The 17,175-nt window shown below is 38.3% G+C and overlaps 1 protein-coding gene across 2 annotated transcripts in view; it reads left to right on the forward strand.

The window, feature by feature from the left end:
* Positions 1-16,652, forward strand: part of KIAA1958 (KIAA1958 ortholog) — an 80,529-nt gene extending 63,877 nt beyond the window's left edge. Inside the window, exons 2-3 of one of the 2 annotated variants that reach the window (XM_065879620.1) lie at positions 3,899-4,071; positions 15,527-16,652. In XM_065879620.1, the coding sequence (XP_065735692.1) occupies positions 3,899-4,071; positions 15,527-16,333 (980 nt within the window). In that variant the 3' untranslated portion in view covers positions 16,334-16,652. The remainder of the gene's footprint in view (positions 1-3,898; positions 4,072-15,526) is intronic. The other variant, XM_065879619.1, reaches the window with a different exon arrangement.
* Positions 16,653-17,175: the final 523 nt, after the last annotated feature.

The raw sequence follows: 17,175 nt of genomic DNA on the forward strand, positions 1-17,175 counted from the left end.
CAAGAGATTTCTATGCATTAATTTTGTATCCTGCTACTCTACCAAATTCATTGCTTAGCTCTAGTAGTTTTCTGGTGGCATCTTTAGGATTCTCTGTGTATAGTATCATGTCATCTGCAAACAGTGACAGTTTTACTTCCTCTTTTCCAAATTGGATTTCTTTTATTTCTTTTTCTTCTCTGATTGCCATGGCTAGGACTTCCAAAACTATGTTGAATAATAGTGGTGGGAGTGGAAATCCCTGTCTTGTTCCTGATCTTAGAGAAAATGCTTTCAGTTTTTCACCATTGAGAATGATGTATTTGCTGTGGGTTTGTCGTATATGGCCTTTATTATGTTGAGGTAGGTTCCCTCTTTGCCCACTTTCTGGAGAGTTTTTATCATAAATCGGTGAAGCTTTTTCTACATCTATTGAGATTATCATATGGTTTTTAATCTTCAATTTGTTAATAGGGTTTTTCACATTGATTGATTTATGTATATTGAAGAATCCTTGCATCTCTGGGATAAATCCCACTTGATCATGGTGTATGATCCTTTTAATGTGTTGTTGGATTCTGTTTGCTAGTATTTTGTTGAGGATTTTTGCATCTATATTCATCAGTGATATTGGTCTGTAATTTTCTTTTTTTGGAGTATCTTTGTCTGGTTTTGGTATCAGGGTGATGGTAGCCTCGTAGAATGAGTTTGGGAGTGTTCCTTCCTCCACAATTTTTTAGAAGAGTTTGAGATGGATGGGTGTTAGCTCTTCTCTAAATGTTTGATAGAATTCACCTGTGAAGCCATCTGGTCCTGGACTTTTGTTTGTTGGAAGATTTTTAATCACAGTTTCAATTTCATTACTTGTGATTGGTCTGTTCATATTTTCTATTTCTTCCTGGTTCAGTCTTGGAAAGCTATACCTTTCTAAGAATTTGTCCATTTCTTCCAGGTTGTCCATTTCATTGGCATACAGTTGCTTGTAGTAGTCTATTAGGATGCTTTGTATTTCTGCGGTGTCTGTTGTAACTTCTCCTTTTTCATTTCTAATTTTATTGATTTGAGTCCTCTCCCTCTTTTTCTTGAAGAGTCTGGCTAAAAGGTTTATCAATTTTGTTTATCTTCTCAAAGAACCAGCTTTTAGTTTTATTGATCCTTGCTATTGTTTTCTTTGTTTCTATTTCATTTATTTCTGCTCTGATCTTTAGGATTTCTTTCCTTCTGCTAACTTTGGGTTTTGTTTGTTCTTCTTCCTCTATTTCCTTTAGGTGTAAGATTAGATTGTTTATTTGAGATTTTTCTTGTTTCTTGAGGTAGGCTTGTATAGCTATAAACTTCCCTCTCAGAACTGCTTTTGCTGCATCCCATAGGTTTTGGATCATCGCGTTTTCATTGTCATTTGCCTCTAGGTGTTTTTTGATTTCCTCTTTGATTTCTTTAGTGATCTCTTGGCTATTTAGTAATGTATTGTTTAACCTCCATGTGTTTGTGTTTTTTACATTTTCTTCCCTGGAATTCATTTCTAATCTCATAGCGTTGTGGTCAGAATAGATGCTTGATATGATTTCAATTTTCTTAAATTTACTGTGGCTTGATTTGTGACCCAAGAAGTGATCTATCCTGGAGAATGTTCCATGCGCACTTGAGAAGAAAGTGTGATCTGCTGTTTCTGGATGGAATGTCCTATAAATATCAGTTAAATCTATCTGGTCTATTGTGTCATTTAAAGCTTCCATTTCCTTATTTATTTTCATTTTGGATGATCTGTCCATTGGTGTAAGTGAGGTGTTAAAGTCCCCCACTATTATTGTATTACTGTCAATTTCCTCTTTTAGAGCTGTTAGCAGTTGCCTTATGTATTGAGGTGCTCCTACGTTGGGTGCATATATATTTCTAATTGTTATATCTTCTTCTTGGATTGATCCCTTGATCATTATGTAGTGTCCTTCCTTGTCTCTTGAAACATTCTTTATTTTAAAGTCTATTTTATCTGATATGAGTATTGCTACTCTAGCTTTCTTTTTATTTCCATTGGCATGGAATATCTTTTTCCATCCCCTCACTTTCAGTCAGTATGTGTCCCTAGGTCTGAAGTGGGTCTCTTTTAAACAGCATATATATGGGTCTTGTTTTTGTATCCATTCAGCAAGCCTGTGTCTTTTGGTTGGAGCATTTAATCCATTCACATTTAAGGTAACTATCGATATGTATGTTCCTATGACCATTTTCTTAATTGTTTTGGGTTTGTTTTTGTAGGTCCTTTTCTTCTCTTGTGTTTCCCACTTAGAGAAGTTCCTTTAGCATTTGTTGTAGAGCTGGTTTAGTGGTGCTGAATTCTCATAGCTTTTGCTTGTCTGTAAAGCTTTTGATTTCTCCATTGAATCTGAATGAGATCCTTGCCGGGTAAAGTATTCTTGGTTGTAGGTTCTTCCCTTTCATCACTTTAAGTATATCATGCCACTCCCTTCTGGCTTGTAGAGTTTCTGCTGAGAAATCAGCTGTTAACCTTATGGGAGTTCCCTTGTATGTTATTTGTCATTTTTCCCTTGCTGCTTTCAATAATTTTTCTTTGTCTTTATTTTTTGCCAGTTTGATTACTATGTGTCTTGGCGTCTTTCTCCTTGGGTTTATCCTGTATGGGATTCGCTGTGCTTCCTGGACTCGGGTGGCTATTTTCTTTCCCATGTTAGGGAAGTTTTCGACTATCATCTCTTCAAGTATTTTCTCGGGTCCTTTCTCTCTCTCGTCTCCTTCTGGGACCCCTATAATGCGAATATTGTTGCATTTAATGTTGTCCCAGCGGTCTCTTAGGCTGTCTTCATTTCTTTTCATTCTTTTTTCTTTATTCTGTTCTGCAGCAGTGAATTCCACCCTTCTGTCTTCCAGGTCACTTATCCTTTCTTCTGCCTTAGTTATTCTGCTATTGACTCCTTCTAGTGTAGTTTTCATTTCAGTTATTGTATTGTTCATCTCTGTTTGTTTGTTCTTTAATCCTTCTAGGTCTTTGTTAAACATTTCTTGCATCTTCTCCATCTTTGCCTCCATTCTTTTTCCAAGGTCCTGGATCATCTTCACTATCATTATTCTGAATTCTTTTTCTGGAAGGTTGCCTATCTCCACTTCATTTAGTTGTTTTTCTGGGGTTTTATCTTGTTCCTTCATCTGGTACATAGCCCTCTGCCTTTTCATCTTGTCTATCTTTCTGTGAATGTGGTTTTTGATCCACAGGCTGCAGCGACAATTGCAGTTTAAAATCTGTTTGCTCTCCTCTGAGACAATGTGAGCCTCTCTGGAGCATCCCCCTCTTTCCCTAATATTCTACTTGACCTTCCATTCTGACTCTAAGCTAGCTGAGGGGTTGTGGAGTCAGGGTTGAAATCTCTCTCTCTTTATCAATTTGTGAAAAGAAATAAAGAAATATGCTAATACCATTTAATTCAGCACTGTCCAGGATGACAAATAAGATATTTGAGACTATATGTTGCAGAGAAGTGACAGCTCTTCATGTGCTAAGGAAAAGAGAAAGGATATATAACTTGTCTTCCTTTCTTTCTATCCTTTTGTCATTGTTGTTAACATAAATGCTATTTTTTTACAGTGAAAATTTTAGATAGAACATTCTTTGTTTTTCTGCATTCATTTTTTCCCTTCTATTATTGTAATGCCTGCATTAGTATATCAGTTAATACATATGGCAAAATTATTGGGATTAAATGCATGGTTACTACATCGATTTCATGCTATAAACATTGTTCCCTACTGTATTTATTCTAATTTATGTATACTGGATCGAAATTTCATTTTTTAACATGTTATATCTCTTAGGAGTTTTCTCCTGTTTAACATGATCCAAAGATACAGTTCTGTGAAGGAGGGAATGGCAAATTATTTTAATGCCTTTTATTGTTTTTGTTTCTAGCCTATTCTACTAAGCTCAACAAATTTCCTGTATTTAATATGAATGATGACTTGAATGATCTGTGTACCAGTGCAGTAAGCCCAAATACGACCAAAGCAACACGGTATGCCCTGAATGTGTGGCGATATTGGTGTATGACCAATGGGCTCAAAGATCACACAGACATCACCAAGGTAAGAAACCCTTAAGTTTACTTCTCCTTTTGGTCAACTTGACTGAGCTTCCATGTGCCAGGCACTGTGCTAAGTATTGTGGGGAACACGGAACAGGTGCTTTCTGCCTGAGGAAACTTTGAAAGACCATGAAATAGAAAGAAAAATATCCACAGTACAAAACAGAATTTAATACGTGTTCTCGGAATTTATAGATCAGAAATGCCAAAACTGTTCAGATGGAGAAATTAATTTCAGTTTGTTGAGACTAGCAAAGGAATTGATATTTAAACTATTTTGAGGGAGAGGTAGGGTTTCAACAGAATTGAAGACAACGGTCTTCTAGGCTGAGTCTAGAGTAAAGAGTAAAGATTAGAGGGATAGACCCACTTGCCTGCAGCAGAGGTTTCATATATGGGAGTAGTGGGCTATAGAACTGGATTTTGACAACCCTTAAATGGCAAGCTGAAATCTTGTGAATGTTGGGAAACCATTGAAGTTTTGTTTTGTTTTTGTGTTTGTTTGTAAGGAGAGATTTTATTTGAAGGATTATTGGGGGGGGGGGGGCAGCAGAGAAGGGACTGTTATAATAAAAACACTCTGACCATAAGATCTGCAAATGTCTTAAGGGTTAGGTGAAAGGGAAACACTGAATTTTTTTGAACAGGAAGGAACATAAGAAACATAATATTATAGAGCAATTAATTGGAGGTGATGAGCAAAAATGTATTTAGTATTCTTGGTCCTCAATTTCCCCAGTTGTAAAATGAACCCTTAGAATCTCTTCCAACTTGAAATGTTTGAGGGTTGTGAATAGAAGGGAAAATTCTTGGACATGTAGAGTCAGAACAGAAGGATGTATTTTGATTTGGATATGTTGAGTTTAGATAATAGAGATGTCTACCAGATGGATATGTCAAATAAGCATTTGGGAAGGTGGGACTTAAAACATGGGGGAAATGTTAAAGCTGGTAGTATAGATTCAAAGATATTACAAATAGAAGTCATAACTGAAGCGCAAGGGCAGGTGACATCTCCAGGTTTGGGTGATGTGTTTAGGGCACCAACAAGAGATGAAATAGGAAATCCAGGTTTCTACTTCTGGCAGCATGGTGCCCTAGATACTGTGAGGGGCCTTTCTGCTGTACTTGCAGAAAGAAAGGGGGCCATCCACAGGATCAAAACAGGAGCAGTGTGAGCAGTAAGCACGTATGAAAGGCAGGGCTCTTCCTAAGGGCTTATGTTGATAACATCATTAAGAAGGGAAGAGGCAGGGAGCTAAACTGAAGAATCCTTGATTGAGGAGCAGACCCTGAAGGTGTCTAAAGAAGTTCTTGGTCAGTACCCTGGCTCCTTGCAGAGTCATATGCTAATAATCTTTGAAGGGAAACATCCAAAATATAGGTGCTCAGATTTTTCACAGATTAAGACCAACTAAATGTGTGCTCATTAAAAAAAAAAAAAATCACTATCCACTTAAGGAAATAAATCACCATGAATGAGAATGAATAGAAACAACAAAGAACAGATTTAGACACCAGGGACTTTATATAGTAGATTATAGGTTAAGGATGTATGAAATGTTTGTTGAAAGAATGAAAAGAATTATAAAAATGAAAAAGCAACAGCATACTAATCAAAATGATCCAGCAGATTAGAAAATAAATTGAAATTTCCACTTGTGGCCATAAGGGAATAGAAGGGTCCAGAATTGCTCTCCTGCTGTAACAACTAGAAAACTGGGCATAATATATAATGAAATAACTCTTCCTACAGAACAGGTAGCACAGGACTTGATCCCTAAGATGGCTGCTTGACCACCTCTCAGGCTTTCTGCCTGGAGACAATTTTTAAACTGCATTAAAGGGAGGGGAACCCAAACTGAGCCTGGCAATCTTGCTGAGTTGAGCGGAGACAGAAATCAGAGGTCAGGGCGGCTGAGGACATGAGAACAACTAGAAAGAAGTTATAGCATTCATTGAAAAGATAAGACAAATCCAGAATTTAATAATGTAAAATTCACAATTTCTAGCGTACAATCAACAGTTACTATACATAGGAAGAAGTGGGAACATATAACCCATGCCCAGGAGAAAAATCAGTTAAGTCTTTCACTTCCAGCCAATTTGGAGGAGATTTACTCTCCTGCCAGAAACAACCAAAAAACAGACAAATGATATAACTAATGTTTTGCAAGGTATTATATAATACACAAAGAAGGGCAGTGATCTCTGAGAGATGGGAAACAAGGTGAGCCTTACATGTGCCCCAGCTTGCTGCCTTGAAACAGTCTACAGGGCTGTGGTGCAGGGAGGGAGCATGCAGGAAGAGCCCAGCAGATTTGCTGAGTTGAGGAAATGGAACTGAGTCCAGAGAGACCCAGGTGGCTAGAATTGTCATAACAGAATATTCGAAAGTAGAGAGCTACACAGAAAGAGAACGTGAGAGAACTGAAGCTATTCTGTCTCAAATATTCAGCTGAGTACTGATCAACATCTGCATGTGAGGAAACTGCCCGAGGCTGGCCAAAAAAAAAAAAAAAAAAAAAGACGCCTGAAAGAATCAGAGGTAATAGTACCTGGAGCTCACACAGAACTGGAAACAGTACCTCTTCCCACCAGTCAGACTGGAAAAACCTCAGGATTCGTGGGGTAGAGACTTTAGAAAGGTCTTGCATCAAATGTGGAGAATAATTAGCCACAGACTGAGCTTTGCTCTAACCCTACCTAATCATCAGGGAAATGCAAATCAAAACCTCGGGGAGCTATCACCTCACATCTCTTAGGATGACTGTTATCAAAAGACAAGAGTTAACTAGTGTTGGTAAGGATGTGGAGAAAAGGGAACTGTTGTGCACTACTGGTGCAAATGTAAAGTGGTGCAGCCACTATAGAAAAAGAGTATGGAGGTTCCTCAAAAAATTAAAAATAGAACTATCATGCGATCCTTTATCTAAAGGAAATGAAAACACTAACTCAAAAGGATATATACACCCCTGTGTTCATTGCAGCATTATTTACAATAGCCAAGACATAGAAGCAACCTAAGTATCCATAGATGGATGAATGGATAAAGAATATGTGGTGTATAGATACAATGGAATATTATTCAGCCATAAAAAGGAAGAAAATCTTGCTATTTGCAACAACATGGATGGACCTTGAGGGCATTATACTAAATGAAATAAGTCAGACAGAGAAAGACAATTACCATATGATCTCACTAATATGTGGAATCTAAAAACAGAGAACAAAAATCCTCCTAGCTACAAAGAACAGATTGGTGGTCACTAGAGGCTGGGAATGAGCAGTGTTGAAATGGGTGAAGGTGGTCAGAGGGCCTGGGGATGTAATGTGCAGCATGATGAGTGTAGTTAATAACACGGCACTGTGTATCTGAAAGTTGCTAAGAGAGTAGATCTTAAAAGCTCTCGTTACAAGAAAAAAAATTTTAACTACGTGTGGTGATGGGTGTTGACTAGATTTATTGTGGTAATCATTTTGCAATATATACAAATATCAAAATATTATGTTATACACCTGAAATTGATATAGTGTCATATGGTAATTATATCTCAATATTTTTTTAATTAAGAAAAAGCAAGACCCAGAAGGGTCAAACAGTTTTCAAGTAACTTAACTATGTCCCAGAACAAACCTTAAGAATATTTATAGGAATATAAGAATATCCAGAACCCAAGAAATAAAAGTCACAATCTCTGGCAACTAAACAAAAATTTTCAGACATGCAAAGGAGCAAGAAAATATCAACGTATCACTTAAAGAATGAATCAATCAAAACCAACCCAGAACTGACACAGATTTTAGAATTAGCAGACAAGGACATTAAGCCATTATTATGACGAAAATAAACACGTGAAAAGATGCTCATTAGACCGCAGGGAAATGCAAGACAAAATCACATGAGATTCTACTTCACATTCAGTAGGAAGACTAGGATTAAAAAAAAGAAAAACAGATAATAACAAGCGTTGATGAGGATGTGGAGAAATTGGAACCCTCATACATTTCTGGTGGGAATGCAAAATGATGCAACTGCTTTGGAAAGTCTGGCAGTTCCCCAAAAGTTAAACATAGGGTTACTCTCACCCAGCAATTCCATTCATAGGCATATACTCAAGAAAATTTAAGACATATATCTATACAAAAACCTGTACACAAATATTTGTTGTAGCATTATTCACCATAGCCAAAATGTACAAACAACCCAAATGTCCATCAGCAGATGAATGGATAAACAAAATGTGGTATATCCATACAATGGAATATTATTTGTCAATGAAAAGAAAAGAAGTACTGATACACGCTTACAGTATGGCTGAACCTTGAAAGTGTTATACTAAGTAAAATAAGTCAGACACAAAAGAGCAAATATGTGTGATTCCATTTATGTAAGGTACCTAGAATAGGCAAGTTCTTAGAGACAGAACATATAATAGAGGTTACCAGGGGCTGGCAGGGGGAAGAAATGTAGCTATTGTATACTGAGTACAGTTTCTGTTTGGAATGATGAAAAAGTTCTGGAAATGAGTAGTGATGATGGTTGCACGACATTGTGAATGTACTTAATGACACTGGGTGGTACACTTATAAACGGTTAAGATGGTAAATTTTATATTATGTATATTTTACCACAATAAAAAAGCAAATAAATCTATTAAAATGTCACAATTTCACCTTTATTAATAATAATTTTAAAATTCATCTATTCTCATAGACCCTCATCACCATGTCTTCAGTCCCTAACCTTAACCTTTTCAAGGTCAGAGGATCTTGTCTTCCAGACTTTGTGAAGTCACTATGAAGACAGTTGTCCGTTACTGGGAAACTTTACATTTCCTTGCAGGAATCCATGAAAAGAGCCCCATTTCCCCATAACCTTCATGGCATAGGTAACATATACATCTCAGGTGGTGGAAATGTCTTGATTGTCCAGTTGGGTGTGCCTTATCATCACTTCTAGTTTCACCTGTGTTGTTTGGAGGAATAATGGATGAGGAAGAAGATATATTTCAATCCTCTGTCTCACATGGGCCACTTAAATATTTTTAATGATTAAATTCTTAAGAAAGAGGCCAGTCTCTTAGAGCATTAGCCAGTATTTTTGTTAAAAGAAGGAATTGTGGCATCAAGGACCATAGTCTTAATCTCATTTTTTGGTCTCAGTGCAAGGTATCTTTAGTCTAAGTGTGTCTTTAAAGATAGTATAGCTAGCAGCAAACAAGCTAGGTTACAGCTGTTTATCATTATTTGGCAGCTGGTAAACCTCAAATTTAGTTATTTTTTCAAGGAGGAAAGCAAAGAGTCAAATCAGACTTCAAAATGTCATCTAAATTAGCAGAGTGTACCCTGCCAGTCTCACACTCTCATCACTCTGTGATCTACTATGTGTGTTCCACATGGTATTTTTTTCTTCATAAGTGTGACCTAATCCTCACTGATACATCTCCCTCAAAGTTGCTGTCTCATTGATTTACATATTCCTTAGCCTCACTCAGAAAATACAGCATCTTGAAGTTCAATACCTGTCTTTCTCAATAAAGTGAAATTTAGTAACTGCAAAAATGAAGTCGTTTTTGTTGTCAGCAATGGTTACGTCAAGATTCATTTTTTTTTCCTATTAGAGTACTTGTAGTTCACAAGCATTTTCTCCACTTTCTTCATCCCCTAGTCAAGATTATCACAAAGGGGAGTTTGAGGCATTCCCCAAAGTAACTCTTGGTTTTACTTGTCTAATCCTTTCAATTTCCAAGGATTACTACATAGTTCCAGAACTTTGGGATTTGCCAAGCAAGTCAGTCTTCTTATACTGCTCTTTCCCACCTGGAGTCATCTGCCCCATGACAACCTCTTAATTCTCTTTGGTCATTTTCATATCAAGAAAGCCCAGTTTGGGGACTTCCCTGGTGGTCCAGCGGTTAAGACTCTGTGCTCCCAATGCAGGGGGCCCAGCTTCGATCCCTGGTCAGGGAACTAGATCCCACATGCATGCTGCAACTAAATATCCTGTGTGCTACAACTAAGACCCGGTGCAGCCAATTAAAAAAAAAAAAAAAAAAGCCCAAATTTTAATCCATGGTGAATTTGATGTTCAGAGTGGCTCATGAAGGAAAATACTTTCCTGCAATGTCTTCATAACAATTTAAGACCTCGAGGAATAATTATCAACCAAAACTCAGTCTGAGAAAACTAAGGAGGCAGGCAACATGGGCCAGAATGAACAGTTTCTTGTGTATAAAGAATATACATTTTGTGACTTGACGTTTCTTCAGGAATTGCTTTTGCTGTGATTTTTCTTTGAAACTTGTGGTATAATCAAGGGTTCTCCTTGATTCTTAGGGTTCTGCACCCTAAGTCAGCTTGGTTCTCCTGACTCCAGGGTTAATTCATTGCTTTAACCCATGTTTATCAGTTCATTGGGTATCTATGATACATTTCAGGCCTTCTGGTAGGGTCTTCAGCATGAAGAACCAGTCATGTATGAGATGTCATTCTTGCATTCAGGAAGCTTTCAGTCCACTTTGAGAGACAGACATATAAATAGATAAAAGGCTGTGCAATATGGAGAGGGTCATAATAAAATTTAAATTAAGTGCCTTGGGATCCCAGGTGAGAGAGTAACTTTGCTTAGGGAAGCTGGAGAAGCCTTTTATATAGACAGCAGAATTTGAGCTAGATCTGAAACAAGGAATAGAGGTTTTCCAAATAGAGAAGGTTAGAAGAAAAAACATTCTAGGCAGAGGAAAGAGTATATGCAAAGACTTGGAAGCATGAAAGAGCCCTGTGGTTTCTACGAATGTCACAAAGTTCAGTGAAGCTGGAAAACAGAGTATGAAGAGAACAAAAGATTAAGCTAGAGAAATAGGGTGTGTATCAGTTATCTGTTGCTGCATAACAAACCGCCCCAAAACTTAGTGGCTTAACAGAACATTCATTTTATTTGCTCATGATGACATGGGGTTTTCTCAGCTAGAAGTGGTTCTTCTTCTACTGGTCTTACTTGGGATACTCATGTGGGTACAGTCATCTGTATATTAGATGGGAGGCAGCTTGTCTCTGAGTCACACGTTCCTGAGGTCTAACTGGGCTTCCTTACATGGCAACATCAGGTACTACGACAATGGAGGCAAACCTGTAAGAACCTGTAAGATGAAAGCAGAACCCCTTGAAGCCTAGGTTTGGAATTCACACATTGTTATTTCTACCACATTCTATTGGCCAAATTGATTCATGGCCAGCCGGGATTCCAAGGGTGGGAAAATAGATTCTACTTCCTGATGGGAGGAGCAGCAGAGTCACATTGCAAAGGGGTGTAAGAACAGGGAGGGGAGAGATGGTTGTGGCTGTCTTTGCAAACAATCTACCATAGGGTGGAGGCAGATTGTAAAGGCCTGCATACAAGGTAAACAGTTTGGAATTTATCTGAAAGGCAAAAGGAAGCTATCAGAGGTTAGTTGTTTTGTTTTTTTTGTTTTGTTTTGTTTTGTTTTTAAACACTAAGGTAGTACGATTTTCTGCTCAGCACCCCTTATTTAAGGAACCATTCTTCTCCTACAATCCCCATGGTTATACTGCAGAAGCCATTATGTTAGTACAGTGGTCCACCTTTTGGTCGGTTGTTTGGATCAGGAGTGGGCCAATCAGAATCCTTCCTTCAGACTTTTTTTCTACTGAAAATGAGAGTTGGACGCTTGCCAGTACCTGAAGCTGTAAGATATAACCCTTGGGGAGTGCTAAGCGGCTACATAAAGAAAGCAGCTCTGTAGAGAGAAGCAGAGGTGAGAGGTGGAGCCCTGATGACCTCGAAATCCACTATTTCTGATATCCCTCTTTGCCAAGGCTTTTTCAAGTTTGGTCTCTCTCTTGCAACCCCACAAGTCCCAGCTAATACAAAGAGAAGTTAACACCTGCAAGTAGGGAGTTGCAAGTGACAGCGTAAAAATCTGAAACCAGATGAGTTTTGGGTGTCATGGTTATTGGGAAGTTATTTTAACTGGTTTTACTGGTATGTAAGAAAACTATTGCTTTTTATATTTTGTATGCAGCTACCCTATTAGTTCTGATGGCTTTTCGACTGAATCTCTTGGAGTTTCCTGGACCAACAATTAGATTATCAGAAAACAATTATGTTTTGTCTTTTTCCTTTCCTATATGCATATATACATACATACGTGTGTGTGTGTGTGTAATTTCTTTTTCTTGTCTTACTTGGTTGGCCAGAATCTTCAGAGCATTGTTGTATAATAGCAATGATATTCATCATTCTCATCCTATTCCTGACTTCATGAAAAAGATTCTAATGTTTTCATCTTGGTGTAATTTTTTTAACATCTTTATTGGAGTATAATTGCTTTACAATGGTGTGTTAGTTTCTGCTTTATAACAAAGTGAATCAGCTATACATATACATATATCCCTATATCTCCTCCCTCTTGTGTTTCCCTCCCACCCTCCCTATCCCACCATTCTAGGTGGACACAAAGCACCAAGCTGATCTCCCTGTGCTATGCGGCTGCTTCCCACTAGCTATCTATTTTATATTTGGTAGTGTATATATGTCCATGCCACTCTCTCACTTTGTCCCAGCTTACCCTTCCCCTTCCCCATGTCCTCAAGTCCATTCTCTACATCTGCATCTTTATTCCCATCCTGCCCCTAGGTTCTTCAGAACCATTTTTTTTTTTTAGATTCCATATATATGTGTTAGCATATGGTATTTGTTTTTCTCTTTCTGACTTACTTCACTCTGTATGACAGACTCTAGGTCCATCCGCCTCACTATAAATAACTCAATTTCGTTTCTTTTTATGGCTGAGTAATATTCCATTGTATATATGTGCCACATCTTCTTTATCCATTCATCTGTTGATGGACACTTAGGTTGCTTCCATGTCTTGGCTATTGTAAATAGAGCTGCAATGAATATTTTGGTACATGACTCTTTTTGAATTATGGTTTTCTCAGGGTATATGCCCAGTAGTGGGATTGCTGGGTCATATGGTAGTTCTATTTGTAGTTTTTTAAGGAACCTCCATACTGTTCTCCATAGTGGCTGTATCAATTTACATTCCCACCAACAGTGCAAGAGGGTTCCCTTTTCTCCACACCCTCTCCAGCATTTATTGTTTGTAGATTTTTTGATGATGGTCATTCTGACTGGTGTGAGGTGATACCTCATGGTAGTTTTGATTCATCTTGAGTGTAAGTTTTATAGTTCATGTCTGTAAAATAATCTTCGTTATAGTAAGAGGATATTTTTTCTTCCAGTCTAAATTTAATTTGTCTTTTGAAAATTTGAAGTGGATAGCATATTCTTTCAAATAATTTTTCAGTAATTATCAACTTCATATTATTTCTCCTTAATATATAAATAAGTCAATTATATTGAAGTATTTATTACTATTGAATCATCCTTACACTCTGATAATCCCTACTGGTCTCAATGTAGATTGCTTTCCTGCAGTCCTGAATTTGATAATATAGGCAGCCCTCATTTTGCTGGTACCATGTTAACTGCTACTTGTGCATATCAGAGCCATGCCTTTGCTTGCATGGTTCTAACGTGTGTACATTTTGTTTTACATTGGTGCTGGGCAAAATGGAAATCACTAGTACTTTACTTAGGGGAGTTTACATTTATATTCATATACTTTTTTTTAACATCTTTATTGGAGTATAATTGCTTTGTGATGGTGTGTTAGTTTCTGCTTTATAACAAAGTGAATCAGTTATACATATACATATATCCCCATATCTCCTCCCTCTTGCGTCTTTGGTATAATATCTGTCATATTTGGATTAGAAAAAAAATGAAGAACGCTTATTTTTCCTGTGCACCAAAACTGTTTACATACAAAAGAAAAGCTGAATCAACTCCATAACGCCATCTCTTTATGAGTGACATACATCTTTGACAGTCATTTCATTCTCTTCTCTTGTTTGGGGCTCTTGAGATCTCTTACCTCTTATTGAACCAACTTTGGTAATTTATATTTTGCTAGAAAATTGTTCAGGTTATTTATATTTTCAAATTAATATGCATAAAGTTTATGATATTCTTTCATATTCTTTATTCATTTTCTGTAGTTATGGTCTTTCTCATTCCTAATATTGTTTATATGTATATTTCCTTTCCTCTTCTTTCTCTCTCTTTCTTTCTGCCATATTTGCTAGAAGTTTGTCAACTTTATAAGTCTTTTCAAAGATTACATACTTTCATTTTTTATCTATACCAATTAATATCTTTTCTAGCTCATTAATTTGTTTTATTTTTATTGATGGACTCTATTTTTGAATTTGATTTACTTTTTCTAGTCTTTTGTGTTGAATAGTGTTCACTTATTTTTAATAAAGTTTCTAACAAAGGCATTTAAGACTGTGGTGTTATTGGAGTATATTTGGCAACACCTCATACATTTTGATATGTAATGTTTTCAGTTTGCCTCATTTTTAATCTATAATTCAGTTTTTATTTTCCTCTTTGACCCAAGGGCTATTAGAAGAATGAGTGTTACCTGTACAGTTTCTACTTTTAAAACATTTCTTATTGAGACTATCTTTTGTCCTAGAATGTGTACTCAACCTAAACTGACTATGAGTAAGGTCTGGTTTTATCTTTATGGCTCTCTCTTGAAAGTAAAGCTTTCTTACCCACCAACCTTCCTCCTCCTGCCATGCCTAAGTAAGGAGTACTCTCTAATTGTCAGTATAATCATTAAGTCTTTCATATCTTTTGAACAAATATTGACATTGAAGCCCTATCGATGGTTAAGTCAGAAATATTTCCAGACTTACTCAGATAAATTCAAGTGAAGAATCAAGGGGCATTAACTTGCTGTGCAAAATGGACATGTGAATCGTCTTTCCCTTCAGCACCAAGTACATGCAGAGATCAGGGAAATCAATGTCGGAATGATTCAGAGTTCGATAAGTTTAGTTCAGGAATTCTTCAAAGAGGATGGCTGAATTTTATTGAAGGGGAGGGAAGGAAATGATTTGCTAGAAAAGAGACGAAAGGGCTTTCCAGAGAGGAACAGCGAAAGTTACAAGGCCAATAATAAAAATAATTACATATATATATATATATATATATATATATATATATATATACACACACACATATATATATGTTGTGTGTATGTGTGTTACTATTTACAAACCCTTTCACATCCACTACTTTATTTAAGCATTACAATAATTCTTTGAGAAGGTATGATTATTATCTCCCGTCCTGTTTGCTTAGAACACTGAGGTTTAAAGGGACTAAGTGGAGCCCAGTGTGGAACCTAGATCTTCCAGAGTGAAATTCACTGTTTTTTCCACTATATCATGCTAAGAAGGCAGCCCTCTGAGGGCTATCCAAAATACAGCCCCTAGTGAGGATCAGGAGAAGGAAGGAGGGGTCTGGCTACTTGGGTGTCCGCAAATGTGTAACCTCAGTGTTTGTCTCATTTGAGATCCCTGCAGTGAAGCTGAACGAGCTGCTCGAGAACTTTTATGTCACCGTTAAGAAGAGCGACGGCTCAGACTTCCTGGCCACGTCGCTGCACGCCATCCGCCGAGGCCTGGACCGCATCCTGAAGAATGCGGGCGTGGGCTTCTCCATCACCAGCAGCACCTTCAGCTCCTCCACCAAGAAGCTCAAGGAGAAGCTGTGGGTGCTGAGTAAGGCAGGGATGTCAGGTGCCCGTTCTCGCAACATCGTCTACTTCTCCCTCTCTGATGAGGAGGAGATGTGGCAGGCAGGGTGTCTGGGGGATGACAGCCCCATCACCCTTCTGTCCACCGTGGTCAAGTACAACAGCCAATACCTGAATATGCGGACGCTGCAGGAGCACGCTGATCTGATGTACGGTGACATCGAGCTGCTCAAAGACCCACAGAACCAGCCCTATTTTGCCCGGACAGACAGTGTCAAGCGGGAGAGTCGGAGTGGCTCCACTCGAGTGTGCCACGGGAAGATCTACCACGAGCATTCCAGGGGACACAAACAGTGCCCTTACTGCCTCCTCTACAAGTACATGTACATCCACCGACCACCCACCCAGATGGAGGCCAAGTCCCCTTTCTACCTTACCGCCAGGAAGGAGGCCACAGACATGGGCAGCGTGTGGTACGAGGAACAGAGGATGGGACTGAGGTCTCTTCGGGGAATTGTCCCAAACTTAGCCAAGAAGGTCAAGCTGGAAAACTGTGAGAACTTCACCTTCGTCTCATTTACTCAGGTCTCCAGGAGGCTTGGCTCCCACAGCTGCTGCCAGTGAGTCTCCCCTGGGTCCCAGCCACCACCCAACACACCCTGGCAGGCGGGCGCTCCCCCCGCAGCCAAGACCAGAGTTCTGAGGTGGCAGGGATGATCGTGATTTCATGGTCAGGCTGGTCCCTGTCAGTGGGACTTCCTATTTCTTTGACTTAGCGTTTGTTTTTTTAACTGAAAGTAGATGAATATTTAGGATGTTTTATCCAGATGTGTGTCACCTTTGTTAAATTATAGAGTCTAATGCACTGTATAAATTACTACATACACAAGAGTGAGGAAGTTCATTTTATCTAGTGCCTTTTTAGCACAGATTTTCTCAAAAAAAATAAAAGGGAGTGGGGAAGAAAACCGTTTAAGTAGTCATTAAAAAAAAAATCCCAGTAGCCTAGTAGCTTTAGAATGTTATAAACACGTTGTGGAATTACACTCACAGTGAGGAACTAGGAAGGGAGAGGCAGACATGTTAACTATTTCCAGGAGAAAAATGGCACCTGGCACTCCTCCTTATGTTTTGTTGATGGATAACTTGGTCCTGCAGAGCAAGCAGCCTTGGTTGATGGAAGGTCGTGGAGCTACGCTCAGTCATGCTGGTAGGAAAGTGGGGACTGCTCTCAGCCCTGGGAGGACTTGACCTCTGCATCAGTGGAGACAGTTTTATGAGAAAAGATTAATGCACCAAACGGTGCTTGTGAGAACAAGGTTTCCAATGAACTGGGTGGTTTGTACCACGAGGGAATTTCTAGTAGTAGAGAAAGTGTCTTGGAAAAGCGGTCTGCGATCAAAACGTGAAAAACCTCCTGAAGCAGAAGTGCCTACGTTTTCTTTCTCAGCGTCACGTGAAAGCTA

This window comes from Phocoena phocoena, chromosome 6, assembly GCF_963924675.1.
Source record: "Phocoena phocoena chromosome 6, mPhoPho1.1, whole genome shotgun sequence".
Classification (NCBI taxonomy): domain Eukaryota; kingdom Metazoa; phylum Chordata; class Mammalia; order Artiodactyla; family Phocoenidae; genus Phocoena; species Phocoena phocoena.